Source organism: Medicago truncatula, chromosome 1 (assembly GCF_003473485.1).
Source record: "Medicago truncatula cultivar Jemalong A17 chromosome 1, MtrunA17r5.0-ANR, whole genome shotgun sequence".
NCBI lineage: Eukaryota > Viridiplantae > Streptophyta > Magnoliopsida > Fabales > Fabaceae > Medicago > Medicago truncatula.
Window position 1 is genome coordinate 14,427,964 of NC_053042.1, and position 14,090 is coordinate 14,442,053.

Here is a 14,090-nt window from a genome sequence, read left to right on the forward strand (position 1 = left end):
ATAGTAGGGGAGAAATAGTAGTTGGTGGTATCATAACATACATAGCTGGGCGATTCGGTGTGAGTGAAGACCTAGGGATAAACAAGATCGAGGGTAACAATAGACTAAACATAGAAACTCTCATCTCTATGAATTTCATAAAAACTCGAGTCCCCTATGTCTATACACTCCAACTCAATGTGCCCATCTTGATTTTATTGCCTAACCCATCTCGGACTAACACCGAGGTGGAAGCAAACTTGTTGTATGTTGCTGATGACCCACAGGTGCACATAGAGCAGCCTAATGAAGAAACAGAGGATGCACACTTGCATCAGGAAGAGGAAGGTGCACAACTGCACCATGATGAGGCATACCATGACCCTAATGAAGATGAAACAAATGAGGATGCAAGATGGGCATGGATGACTACCGAGGTTGAAAGAATAAACACCGAGCAACAAAGGCAAGGTGTTGAACTCATGAGCATAAGGCATGATGTCCAAAGGGGCAACCGCATATCCGAAGAAAATAACCAAATGCTTCGGAACATGATGCACCACTTTCACCTCCAAGGTCCTCCATATGGACCTCAATGATAAAAATGTGAGCTTTCCTCTTCCACTCTTCCCTTCTTATCCTTCTCCTTCTTCTTTCTTCTTCTTCTACCTCTACTTCTCTTTTATTTTTCTTTTATCTTGAATCATTGAGGACAATGCTTCTCCTAAGTGTGGGGGGAGCCTAATAAAGTGTCAGTAGTCGTAGTGTTTCCAAACTCCCTTGAACTTTATTCTTTTGTTCTGTTTTATTGTAAAAGGCATAGTTAAGTAGCTAATTTTTATTGAAAAAATCATGACACAAAAATTTTCATTGTCTCCTCTTATTTTGTTGATTCTTGTACATGAAAGCAAACTCTTGTGTTTTAAGTCTTCTTAATATAACCACATCTTGTTTTAAAGTGAATAAAATTCTCCAATGAGAAAAACACAAAGTTGCTTCCCTTGAGTAAATGTATGAATAGGTATTTTAAGGAAACACATTCTAATCTTAGTGGTGCATTAACCTTTAAAAATTCTCAAAGCGCCAGTAGTATAAGTGAGTATAAGGGAGATCATAAAAAGCCAAAAAGCCAAATAATTCCAAGATCTCATCACTGAATCTAGATTGGGGAAGGAGGTAGGCCCTCCGACTTCCTACGTGAAGGTGATTGCTATCTTGAGAAAAACCTTAAAAAGTATCGTTGAAACTAGATTGGGGAAGGAGGTAGGCCCTCCGACTTCCTACGTGAAGACGATGTTTTAAGGAATATCATTGAATCTAGATTGGGGAAGGGGGTAGGCCCTCCGGCCTCCTACGTGAAAATGTTGTTCCTTAAATAAAGAACTTAAAATGTGCATATGGCAAAAGAACAAAGATTCTCAAAAACTCCCATCTCTCTTATATGAATTGTAGAAGGAATTTTTCTTGGTTAGTTTAGTGCTCGGATTAGACCATGTTTCATCATTATACCTATCTTATACAGGAGCAAGAAAAGGGTTGGATTTCACACACACACTCACTTGAAACTTGATTGTTGGGTAGAATAAAGATTTCAAGAAATACTTGAGTTTGTGATTAGTGTACATTTTGGGATTTAAGCCCTTGAGGAGACATGTGCTTTAATTAATTGTCATTTGATTTAACTGTTGATGCTACTATGTTTATGCCTTTTGCTTGAGGACAAGCAAAGATTCAAGTATGGGGGAGTTTGATGAGTCATTTATATGTTATTTTAATATGCTTTTTAGTTTAGTTTTAATTAGATTTTATATAATTTTATATTAGTATTATTTCCTTTTTAGGATAGTTTACTTTAAAATGCAATTTATTATATTTCAGGGAAGAATATTGGATGGAGAGAGAAGATAATGAAGGTTAAATGAAGAAGATGAAGATTGATAAGTTTTTTTGGTTTGAGAGTTTTATATTTTTGATTTTCTGATTTTTTTTTTCTTTTCAAGATGATGAATATAGATGAATGAGAGTTTTATTTGGGGATGAAGAAGAATGATAGGGAAGAAGATGGAGGGAAAAAATTAGGTGTTTGTGGTTCAATATAAGCTACAATAGACCCCTCCATGATCCAACGGTTTTCATTTTAAGAAATGATCAAACGGTTAAAAATATATGATTTAATAAGGTCTATGGTAGACCACATATAAATTGTTTCACAATAGACATTTAAGGTTAAAAACAAACGGAAAGGACCAAAATGGTAAACGACAGAAGACTTATGGGACCAAATTGAGACACTTTATAGTTAGAGGACCAAATTGAAAACCAAAAATAAATTAAGGGACCAAATGATGTATTAAGCCTTATCTATTTACTTTAGAGCTGAATTTGTTGGTTTATGATGTTGCAATCTCAATGTTTTTCAACTACATATCATATTTGGGTTTTGAATGTAATTTAAATACATGGCAACCACAATTTAAAATCATAATAAGATGGAATAGATAGTGTTACATTATAATAATATCAGATTTACAATGTAGTTATTTGGAACAATCAAAGAATAGATTGAATTAATGGTTAAAATTTAAAATAATTAATATGCTTGAGCTAGATAACAACAAATTAAAATGTTACATCTAAAGGGTTTGAACTAGCTAGCTAGTTAATTGGTTTTGAGTTATATCATCACTAAACTTCACAATTGGTAAGTATGTTAAGAAGCAAAACCCTTGTATGGATTAAACGTCTAAACATACACTCCAACTCAACTTCAAGATCTTCAATTGCTATTTGAACCCCCGTTAACCTTTTCTTTGCACTTTGAAGCATCATGGCATCAAAGATATCATCATCACAATTTTGCAAAAACTTTGATGCAAAAGACCTTTTCCCACCATGTTTTGAATCCAACCATGGTGTTGAAATCAATGACAACAATGATTCCACAATTGAAATACTTGTCATCCTTACTTCTCTTAACACATCAACAACTAATTTGAGTTTTTGTTCCTTCATTGGAGGGTGCAAAGTCACTATATTACTTTTCACACCCCTCAACCATTTCAAACACTTCAAAGTCTCTTTCTTTAACTTTTTTCTATAACAATTGTGTGAAGTGATTTTCTCCTCAATTCCTGGCTCACCAATGCTTGCTCTACGCAATGTAAATTGAAGCTCTTGAAGATGTTCTTTTACAAACAAAAGAACATCTTTGGACATACCACATACTTCTAATATCCTTAGAGATGACTCGGACACATCGTTAACCCATTTTTCTTCTTTTTCGTTGACAAATGCTTGTTGTACAATTGATGAATGAAGCAAATCATTTGCAGAATTTTGCATGTCTTTAATTGCATCAAAATCAAGTGGAGCCATTCTTGAACTTGAAGGTACTTTGTTAAAAATTTAGATTTGTATAGAGAGTTTGAAAGTTGATAATTATGGTGTAGGTTTGTAGGGTGGTTCAATGGATTTATATAGTAACAAATTAATTAATTAAGTCTAATAATTTATTTATACTAAGTAGATCTAAGATTCATATGAGGAAGCAAGAATGAAGTATCCTTTTCATGGTACGGAAATGGGATAACTGTAACAGCTAAGGTACATGTTTTGTCTAAAGGAACTTTCCCATTGGATATGTTAGTGGTTTTAGGATATTGTTGTTGAATATTAGAACAATATGATTAAGAATATGCATGCATGAGAGGGTATGCACGAGTGCATGACAACCTGTGTTATAGTTAATTAGGAAGTGACAAAATATTGTTCAAAACAATAGGGTGAGAAACCAACAAATTGTTTAAGGAACATTAAAATATAATATGTTTATTATTAATTAAAAGATTATGCTATATATAGAATATGATATAAGATATTAGATAATTAATTAAAAGGTTGTGCTATAAGTATAGTATAAGATGTAACCAAAAAAAAATAAGTATAGTATAAGCATGGTTCAGTGACAACTGTTTTGTGTCTTTGTTGTTTAGTAAATTTATGACATTTGATATGGATGCTATATCATCCACCGTTTCATTAGATTCTTCCTAGAAATTTCCATTGCTTTTAGAGAGGACAAAAGTTGTCGATTTTATATTTGACTTTATAGTTCATTCATGCAATGCAATGAAAATGAATTTGGTTATTAGAAATGTGCAAGTCAAATATATTTTGACGATTTAATATCACACACATAAAATAAAACATATTTTTTGAGAGGATAAAAACATTTAAAATTGTGATGTTAGATTTGAAAAACTTAATAAATTGAATGATATTTTTCAGTTTAAGAGATTAAACTATTATTTTGCAAATTTAAGGGATTAATTTTGTCGATCCTTATATTGGAAAGATTAAAATGCTGCTGATTTATTTTATAAATGAAGTACAAATATATATTAAACATTAATTTAAGGTTATTTGTTTTAGTTGGTGAACTAATGATTCTTCTATGGTAAGGATTCTCTTTATTTTTAAAAAACAATGAAGATTTCGTTACTAATGTTTTGACTTTATAAAGTTTTAATATAATTTTCTTCCAAAAAAAAAAGTTTTAATATAACAAAATACATGTCACCGTTTTTAAAACTATTTATAGAGTAATTCTTGTGGTAGCACAACAATTTGGACACCTCTTTTGGTCACAAACACAAAAATAGGAAAAGCAATATTGAATCCAATACATTGCATATACACTGATTATTTCTTTTGACTGATATCATGACCACACATAACAAGGTATGCAGTGTTATACAAATAAATTCTGTTACAGCAGAACAGCACCAAGTTCACACTCATATTTATAACAAGTTCAGTTTTTCATTTTATTCACCCGTAAGGGCATGTTTGAGCCTGTGACAGTCAAGAAAGTAAGCAAAACCATAAGCCATGTTTTTCAATGTAGCCTCATGAAGATCCAAATCAGAGGTAGCAGTTGCATCAGTGGAGAAAAACACCCTGAAGCCTCTAATAAAGGCCTCGCGCGCCGTTGTCTCACAGCACAAGTTAGTCATCACACCCGTCACTATAACCTCGTCCACACCCATCTCTTTCAGCTTCTCTTCCAAACCTGTGTTCCGAAATGCGCTGTATGTACTCTTCTCTACCACCATGTCCTCACCTAACATACACCGTATAGAAATGTTATTGAAACATTCAAATTTTGATTTCAAATATGATCTCATTTAATTTGTGTTTATAACTTTGAAAAATGTTTAAGTCACAGAGGACAATAAAGAATCAGATAAAGACAATGACTTAAAAGATATGTATTATAATTTTAGACTAGTTTTACATTAAGTTCAATATAAAAATCTTTTACTTTTAAGGTTGTCAAAATCAGGACTTTACTTCAGGTCGAAAGGGAATAGCAAAATTGGAACTCATAAAATCACAATCAAAATCGAAGGATTTTACTCAAGGACTTTTGTAGAATCGATATAGGAAATTGTAAAATCGCAATCAATTTTAGCTATTTTAAGATTCTACTCTGGATTTGAGTCGTTGAACATGAAGAAAGTCGCAAAATCCTACATTTTAGGATTTAAGACGGGATTTTGACAACAATTACTTTACCTTATTAGTCCACTTTTGGAAGGATATTTTCAGATTGTGGGTGTGGCACAACGAAATGGTGGTTTCTCATCGGTGTAAATTTGATTTGAACACTTAACAAAATACAACGCGCACACCATACAAATTTTCTTATCTATAAGAGTCGTCAACAAGGCTTTTTGAATTGCCAAGCAACTCAAACCAAGACTAATTAATAATGTTTACGAACAATAGATCACACACCAAATTACACGTTACTCAAGCTTGATAGTTGAAATGAGTACAATATCGGACTCATCGAGCCTGATAATTGAAATTAGTACAATCTAAATCTCTTAAAGATGTTACTCATTGAGCATGAAAAAATATACTAGAAGTAGTGAAATTTGTAAGGTTGAATTTCGACTCACCTTTGCGGTCCAATGCCGTCATGAGCTCAGCCTCTATGGAGCCATCCATGATGAGGTCTCCAAACCACCACTCCTCAAGCATACCGTGGTCGGAAGGAGACTTATGGCAGTGGCGCGTGAATATGACAGGGATGGAAGCACGTCTACAAAGAGTGATAGTGGTGTTGAGGTTGGCAAGAATTAGGGCTGCCATAGAAGAGAAGTAATTCTGCATATCAATCACCAACAGGGCACATGTTTGTGGATTTGGATTTCTTTTCCTTACCTCGTACGTCTCATATGATGATGAACTCGATTTTTTAACAGAACTAGACATTGATTTTCAGTGTATTTGCTGTTCTAAAAAAAAAATCAAAGGAAGAAATAGCTATCACCAATTGATAAGGACAAGACTCATGAAGTGTCTCTTGATAACAAGAATGAAGCCCCACATTCTGATGGAAACATCTTTCTAGAGGATGAAGTTTTAGAAATAGTTATCACCAATTATTATTCAACCATAGCGTAGGTGGCAAATTTTTAGAGGATGCAGTTTCTCTTTTGCTGAACGAAACATCTTTCTACACAAAATCTGACTTTATGTTAAGTAAAAACTAACAATAGAATCATTTCACCATGCCAGTGAAAAAACTCTAAACATTTCAACAAGGCTAACCTAAAGTAAAATAAGGGGTAATAGTCATTTTAATGTAACGAGTAGTTACAAAAGTCTTTTAATATATCGAATTTTTTAAATAGTTTTTTATTGTGTTCTTCGTTAGTCAAAATATTAACATGTATCCGTAAAATATCTGCATCTCATTTAAAACAAATCATTATGCAACGATAAGCAATATACTATTCCCTCCGTCCCATATTAGATGATCGAGTTGACTCCGACACACATACCAATGCATATGTTTTATATTTGATATCTTCAATTATTTACTAAAAAAATTATGAAAATTTAATATTTTAAAAATATTCATCGAGACGAATTCAACAACATCTTACATATATTATTTATATTTGTGAATTAGTAGAAAAATATGGTTAAAATATGTTAAGTCAATAATGTATATTGTCAACTAGGTCATGTATTTTGCCCCCCTACTTTGACTCAAACTGGATTTTACCCCCTATTTTAAAACTCGGAATTTCACCCCCCCCCCCCAATTTAATATTTTATGGAGTTTTGCCCCCCTATTTTAAAAATCAGAATTTTACCCCTCTAGTTTAATATTTTTCATACGATGATGAGCTTGATTTTTTTATCAGAACTAGACATTGAGTTTTTGTGTATTTTGGTTTCTAGAAGAAAGAAAACGAGAGAACTAATAGCTCACATCAATTAGTAAGGACTTAAGGTGTCTCTTGATAACAAAAAGGAAGCTCCACATCCTGACTCCGCAGTGTTGATTTTCAGAACAAACAGTTGAAGAAAGTCCCACATCGTAACTTTGGCAGACAGAAGAGAAGCAAAATGGCTATAAATATGTAGGAAATATGTTCAAAACAAAGTGCAGTGCGCATTACTGTTATATCGGGTAAACAGTAGGGAAGTTTACTCACTGCATTAGTATTTCAAGTAATATATAGATTATTAACTTCCTCCTCTATTAGACTAGGATTATTCCACTCAGACTAGGATTCTCACGAACCATAATTTGAGTTCAATCAATCCATTGATAATTCTCACCGTTGCAATCCAACGCCGTCATGATCTCAGAGGGCCCCAAACCACCACTTATAAAGCAAACTAAGGTCGGAAAGAGAGTTGAGGCAGTGGCATGTGAATATGACGCGGGTATGGAAGCGCGTCTAAGTGGTGTTGAAGTTGGCAAGAATTGGGGATGCCATGGAATAGAAGTAGTTTTGAATATCAACGATCAACGGTTCCTATAATTTTGTATGTATTGTGATTGTGGAGAATGGAATTTATGAGGAACAAATTGCTCTCACCAATTATTAATTGATTGATGATAAGGATATAAGGTGTCTCTCGACAACAATAAAGAAGTTTCACATCGTGACTCTTGATAGTGTTTTACGCAGTGTTGATTTTTTGAACAAAACATCGTAACTTTGGTAGAAAATTATGAAGATTATTCCACCAAAGTTAAATTCAGGAGAAATCTAGCCCAACAAAAATCATTATTAAGTAGAAATGAAATTGTCACAGGGGAGTCATTTTGTAATTAGCCAAAATCGTGCAAACAGTAAGCATAAATTAAGTAGAAGATGAAATCGATAGAGATGAAGATTTACTTCGGCAACATATGATTCTAAACTGTGATTGCGCTCACAGTTGTGGTTACAATGTGAATCATGATAATTCGGGAACAACTAAATTCATAAACAAGACAATATTGAGCGTCACTTGTTTACTACTACTGTACTGTTGTGTAGCACTGACCTTCAATATTTTCATTCATTTAATAAAGCATGTTATAGGCAAATTCTACGGTACATCCAACATTTTGAGTGTACCGGTACACCAAAGCATTAAATTAATAATTAAATTAGTTGTTTTTTGAAGAAAAAATAATTATTTTCTATCATTGACAATTATAATAATTAAATTTTATTTACCAAAAGCGTCGATGAAATAAAATATACGTTTTTGAATTTTTATTGCTCATAATGAAGAATATTGATTATTTTTTATGAGAAAATGTTAAAAATTTAATATAATTCTTATAAACAATGAAATTATGTTTTTTTTCTCATGAGATGGTGTTTTTTAAAATATAAACATTGACAAATAACTACTTATTTCATAAAATGATTGTTAATTTATAAATTTATGTAGTAGGAATATCGGTACACAGTAGAAATTCCTCCTAAATAATATTAAAATTTTGTATTTATTTCTCTTTTCTTGTTTGAGTTTTTTTTTGGCTCATTACTCGTAAATAGTATCCATTAACCATTATTGTTTTGACATGACAAGCATTATCTTAGTCTCATTTAGTTTTTAAATCCATGCTTATTACATCTATGTGTTTCTTCATATATAATGTAAATTTTTACTATTATATAAAGACAAATGGTAAAATATAGGGGGGTTGGATTTTTCTTCATAAATATTTTCAAAATATCAACTTTTTTATAATTTTTATTAATAGATAATTAAATATATTAATTATCAAAATTGTGCATTGGCATGTGTGAAACAAGCAACTAGATCAATTATTTTGAAATGTGAAAAGGTTTGAGCTATGGTATGTTGGTTTTATGACAAAAGTTTGTTTGTTCGTATGAACTGAATGAGTTATTGTGACACTTCACCTATGATTAGTCAAATTGTGGTTAATTTGTTTTTCCGAGAAAGGTTTGACATTTCTTCTAGATCAAATGAACTACAACGAGACTTCACTTATGATTAGTCGAACTTTGGTTTATTTGCTATCTGACAAAAGCTCAATCTATTTTTGAATCAGATGAACTACAACATGGTTTCACTTGTGATTAGCCGAGTTGTGGCTAGTTATTTTTTTTTTGACAAAAGTTCAATCTTTTAATCTGGATTGGATGGACTACAACAAAGCTTCATTTGTGATCAATTGAAATCTGGTTTTTATTCTAGATCAGATTAACTACACTAAGGCTTCAATTGTGATATTTTAAACTGTGGTTAGTTCGTCTCTATAACAAATGTCTCACCTTTCTTCTAGATTGGGTGAACTAGAGTGAGCTTTCGCTTGTAATCAGTCGAACTATGGTTAGTTCTTGTTCTGAAAAAGGTCCAACCTTTCTTCTGGATCAGATGCATTACAAAGAGGATTCAGGTGTGATTAATTGAATTTGGTTTATTTAGTTTCCGGTAAAGGTTTGGCATTTCCTTTGGATCAGATGAGCTACAATGAAACTTCACCTATGATCAGTTGACCTGTAGATGGTTTATTTTTCCAACAAAGATTCGACTTTTGAGGCTTCAATTACAATGTGGCTTCAATTTTGATCAATTTAACTTTGTTTTTTTCGTTGATGACTCCTCGACATAACATGTATTTTAGTGACTTATCGAGTCTTTTATCGTTTATTTTAGGATTTTCTAGAAGATTTAGAGTGAGTTACTGATAGTTTGGGAAATAGTATGTAAGATTTCCATATAAGTTCTTAAGTTAAAATTCTTTCAAAATTATTGGCAGTTTTTAAATGCATGTAGCAAGTGTTGGTTTGTATGAACACTTCAACTATAGCGTAGTTAGTATTTAACTCTTAAGTCTAAACATGAAATTTGACTCATAGAAGAGAAAGCAAAATGGTGACTTGTTCCAAGAAAAAAAAAATGAAAGAGAACTAATTGGAAATCAGGGAAGAGAATGTAATTCTTGTTAATGTTAAATCTAAGTCTTGAGCACCAATAATAGAGAAATAGGAACATATTATTACCTTATTTCATTTATTAGTTGTAGTAAAATCGCAAAGGAGAACTAACATTTCCCTAATTAGTTGAAGTAATGTTGTTTTGTTGCCATTTATTTTTGGTTGCCGATGTAACTAATTTTAAATTGATCTTATTGCTTGAATTGCTGACATTCTTGATTCTCTTTGGAGGTCTGTTTCCTGAAGAGAGATATTCTTTTGTTTATAATGAAATAATGAGGACATAATGAATCAAGATAATGTAATATTGGTTCCGACATATGCACAAAACAAACACTCATAGGATACAATACAATCAGTATTTATTAGATTAAAGTCAAATATAGGAGAACAAGAATCGTTATGGTCACTAGAGATTCAATACTATGCTCAAATCTATAGTCTGTTGTTCCCAAATAGTAATAGTTTCCTGTAGCTAGCTTGTACATAAAAGAACATTTCAGGTTAACAAGAGTTACAATGAAAATTCCTGCGAGATTGGACAGCTTTTCCCAACAATATTGGTCTTCCAGTGAAGCCTTTGAATAATTATGTGATCTAACATATTTTTTCAAACCAAGCATAAACAATGAAAGATAAAGGTCTCTGCTAGCTTTTGGTGTGATTGAGAACACCGACGTAAAGTCAAAAACTCGATCCTAAATAAAATATGTTCTGAAACCTAACTACAAAGGACTAATGTAGTGATGTCAACCCAACAAATTACTTGAAAATGTGTCTTTTGGGATAAACTTGAAGTCCCACATCGGAACTTTGGCAAGGAAATGAGAGTTGAAGGGGCTATAAATCTAGCTTAGAATGAAGTTTTAGTATGTCTCAAATCGATTGTAGTTTCTTTTGGTAGAATATTTAGTTTTGGTAGGATGTCTGACAAATGTGTAAATAATTAAACATTTGACAGGGTTTTCTTTCCAATAATAAATATTCTACTTAAATCAAAATTTAAAATTTTATATTTATTATTCTTTTATAGTTTTGAGTTGTTTTTATAAAAATGGGTTGGTGTTTATTGGGTTAGGTTGAATATTTATAAGGGTCATGCCAATTGGTGTCGTTGGACAAAACTCCAAACCGGAGGCACCCACGGATGGGAAAATGAAAAAAGATATTGGATAATTAATTAAAAGGTTGTGCTATAAGTATAGTATAAGAATGGTTCAGTGACAACTGTTTTGTGTCTTTGTTGTTTAGTAAATTTATGACATTTGATTTGGATGCTATATATCATCCACCGTTTCATTAGATTCTTCCTAGAAATTTCCCTTGCTTTTCATATTTGACTTTATAGTTCATTCATGCAATGCAATGAAAATGAATTTGGTTATTAGAAATGTGCAAGTCAAATATATTTTGACGATTTAATATCACACACATAAAATAAAACATATTTTTTGAGAGGATAAAAACATTTAAAATTGTGATGTTAGATTTGAAAAACTTAATAAATTGAATGATATTTTTCAGTTTAAGGGATTAAACTATTATTTTGCAAATTTAAGGGATTAATTTTGTCGATCCTTATATTGGAAAGATTAAAATGCTGCTGATTTATTTTATAAATGAAGTACAAATATATATTAAACATTAATCTAAGGTTGTTTGTTTTAGTTGGTGAACTAATGATTCTTCTATGGTAAGGATTCTCTTTATTTTTAAAAAACAATGAAGATTTCGTTACTAATGTTTTGACTTTATAAAGTTTTAATATAATTTTCTTCCATAAAAAAGTTTTAATATAACAAAATACATGTGACCGTTTTTAAAACTATTTATAGAGTAATTCTTGTGGTAGCACAACAATTTGGACACCTCTTTTTGATCACAAACACAAAAAAGAACAAAAAGAGGAAAAACAATATTGAATCCTATATATTTTTTTGGGTTAATTAAGTTTTTGATTCCTATATTTCTTTTGACTGATATCATGACCACACATAACAAGGTATGCAGTGTTTACTCTTTCATTTTATTCACCCGTAAGAGCATGTTTGAGCCTGTGACAGTCAAGAAAGTAAGCAAAACCATAAGCCATGTTTTTCAATGTAGCCTCATGAAGATCCAAATCAGAGGTAGCAGTTGCATCAGTGGAGAAAAACACCCTGAAGCCTCTAATAAAGGCCTCGCGCGCCGTTGTTTCACAGCACAAGTTAGTCATCACACCCGTCACTATAACCTCGTCCACACCCATCTCTTTCAGCTTCTCTTCCAAACCTGTGTTCCGAAATGCGCTGTATGTACTCTTCTCCACCACCATGTCCTCGCCTAATATCCATCCACACATATATCATATATAGAAATGATTTTGAAACATTCAAATACATTGAAATTGAATGAAAATCGACTACTTTATCATGGCAGTCTATTTTTGGAAGGATATTTTAAAATTGATGGTGAGACAAGGTTTTAAATAACGGTCGCGGTTAAGGTCGCGCTGCATATAGGTTGTCGCAGTGTGCATTAATCACAACATTGCATAACTTTTAAATAATGAGCAACTTAAATAACTTAAACTAGAGATAGATTTTCTAAATTAGATAATGAGATAACATTAATGTAATTATCAAATATATACTAAAAATTTGATTTTCATCTATCTCAATTGAAAAAAATTTCCAGATTCTATGTCTAATATGTAACGAACGGCATTTTTTGCGGCCGTAACGGTGTTTCATCACGACTGTAACAGCGTTTCGTCGTGATTTTTATTCACTCTATAGAAACGGGTGACGTTGACTACCTATACTTTTTTGTCGAGGCCATTTTCTTGGTAACTGACCGTTTTTTAAAACCAGTGGTGAGAGGTCGCGGCCAAGCAACTCAAACAAAGACTAACTAACAATGTTTACGGACAATAGATCACCCACCAAATCACAGTTACTCAAGCTTGATAATTGAAATGAGTACAATCTAAATATAATGTTACTCATTGAGCATGAAAAAATAGATGTGGTGAAATTTTGACTCACCGCTGCGGTCCAACGCCGTCATGAGCTCAGCCTCTATGGAGCCATCCATGATGATGTCTCCAAACCACCACTCCTCAAGCATACCATGGTCAGAAGGAGACTTGTGACAATGGCGCGTGAATATGACGGGGATGGAAGCACGTCTACAGAGGGTGATAGTGGTGTTGAGGTTGGCAAGAATTGGGGATGCCATGGAAGAGAAGTAATTCTGCATATCAATCACCAAAAGGGCACATGTTTGAGGATTTGGGTTTCTTTTCCTTACCTCGTACTTCTCATATGATGATGAACTTGATTTTTTAACAGAACTAGACATTGATTTTCAGTGTATTATTTGCTGTTCTAAAAAAATCAAAGGAAGAAATAGCTATCACCAATTGATAAGGACTAGACTCATGAGGTGTCTATTGATAACAAGAATGAAGCCCCACATTCTGATGTTGAATCATAGTGTAGGTGGCAAATTTTTAGAGGATGCAGTTTCTCTTTTGCTCAAGGAAACATCTTTCTACACAAAATCTGACTCTATATGTTAAGTAAAAACTAATAGAATCATTTCATCATGCCAGTGAAAAATTCTAACCATTTCAACAAGGCTCACCTAGAGTAAAGTAACTATAACTACTACCACTCATTAAAAACAAATCATTATGAAACGATAAGCAATGTGATCAATGTTTTTCACGTGTCTACATGGCCGTGATTGAGGCCTTATATGACCGCAATTCTCACCAATATCAAATACAATCTTCTTTTATTTGTCTTTCATTTTAAAATATGGGGTTAAATATGTTTTTGGTCTTTATAA

At 32.4% G+C, this 14,090-nt stretch overlaps 3 protein-coding genes across 3 annotated transcripts; all 3 read right to left on the reverse strand.

The window, feature by feature from the left end:
* Nucleotides 1-2,571: 2,571 nt before the first annotated feature.
* Nucleotides 2,572-3,407, reverse strand: LOC25482847 (uncharacterized). The gene has a single exon (XM_013611445.3). The coding sequence runs from the start codon at nucleotides 3,352-3,354 to the stop codon at nucleotides 2,665-2,667; it is 690 nt and encodes a 229-aa protein (XP_013466899.1). The 5' UTR covers nucleotides 3,355-3,407; the 3' UTR covers nucleotides 2,572-2,664.
* Nucleotides 3,408-4,563: 1,156 nt separating this feature from the next.
* LOC25482848 (nicotinamidase 2) lies at nucleotides 4,564-6,375 on the reverse strand. The gene is made up of 2 exons (XM_013611446.3): nucleotides 5,946-6,375; nucleotides 4,564-5,101 (listed from the first exon to the last, which is right to left on the reverse strand). Exons 1-2 carry the CDS (start codon nucleotides 6,259-6,261, stop codon nucleotides 4,806-4,808), a joined length of 612 nt encoding a protein of 203 aa, XP_013466900.1. The 5' UTR covers nucleotides 6,262-6,375; the 3' UTR covers nucleotides 4,564-4,805.
* A 5,698-nt stretch (nucleotides 6,376-12,073) lies between these two features.
* On the reverse strand, nucleotides 12,074-13,838 carry LOC11420649 (nicotinamidase 2). Its single transcript, XM_003589676.3, has 2 exons — nucleotides 13,283-13,838; nucleotides 12,074-12,578 (listed from the first exon to the last, which is right to left on the reverse strand). The coding sequence occupies exons 1-2, from the start codon at nucleotides 13,596-13,598 to the stop codon at nucleotides 12,283-12,285; spliced, it is 612 nt and encodes a 203-aa protein (XP_003589724.1). The 5' UTR covers nucleotides 13,599-13,838; the 3' UTR covers nucleotides 12,074-12,282.
* Nucleotides 13,839-14,090: the final 252 nt, after the last annotated feature.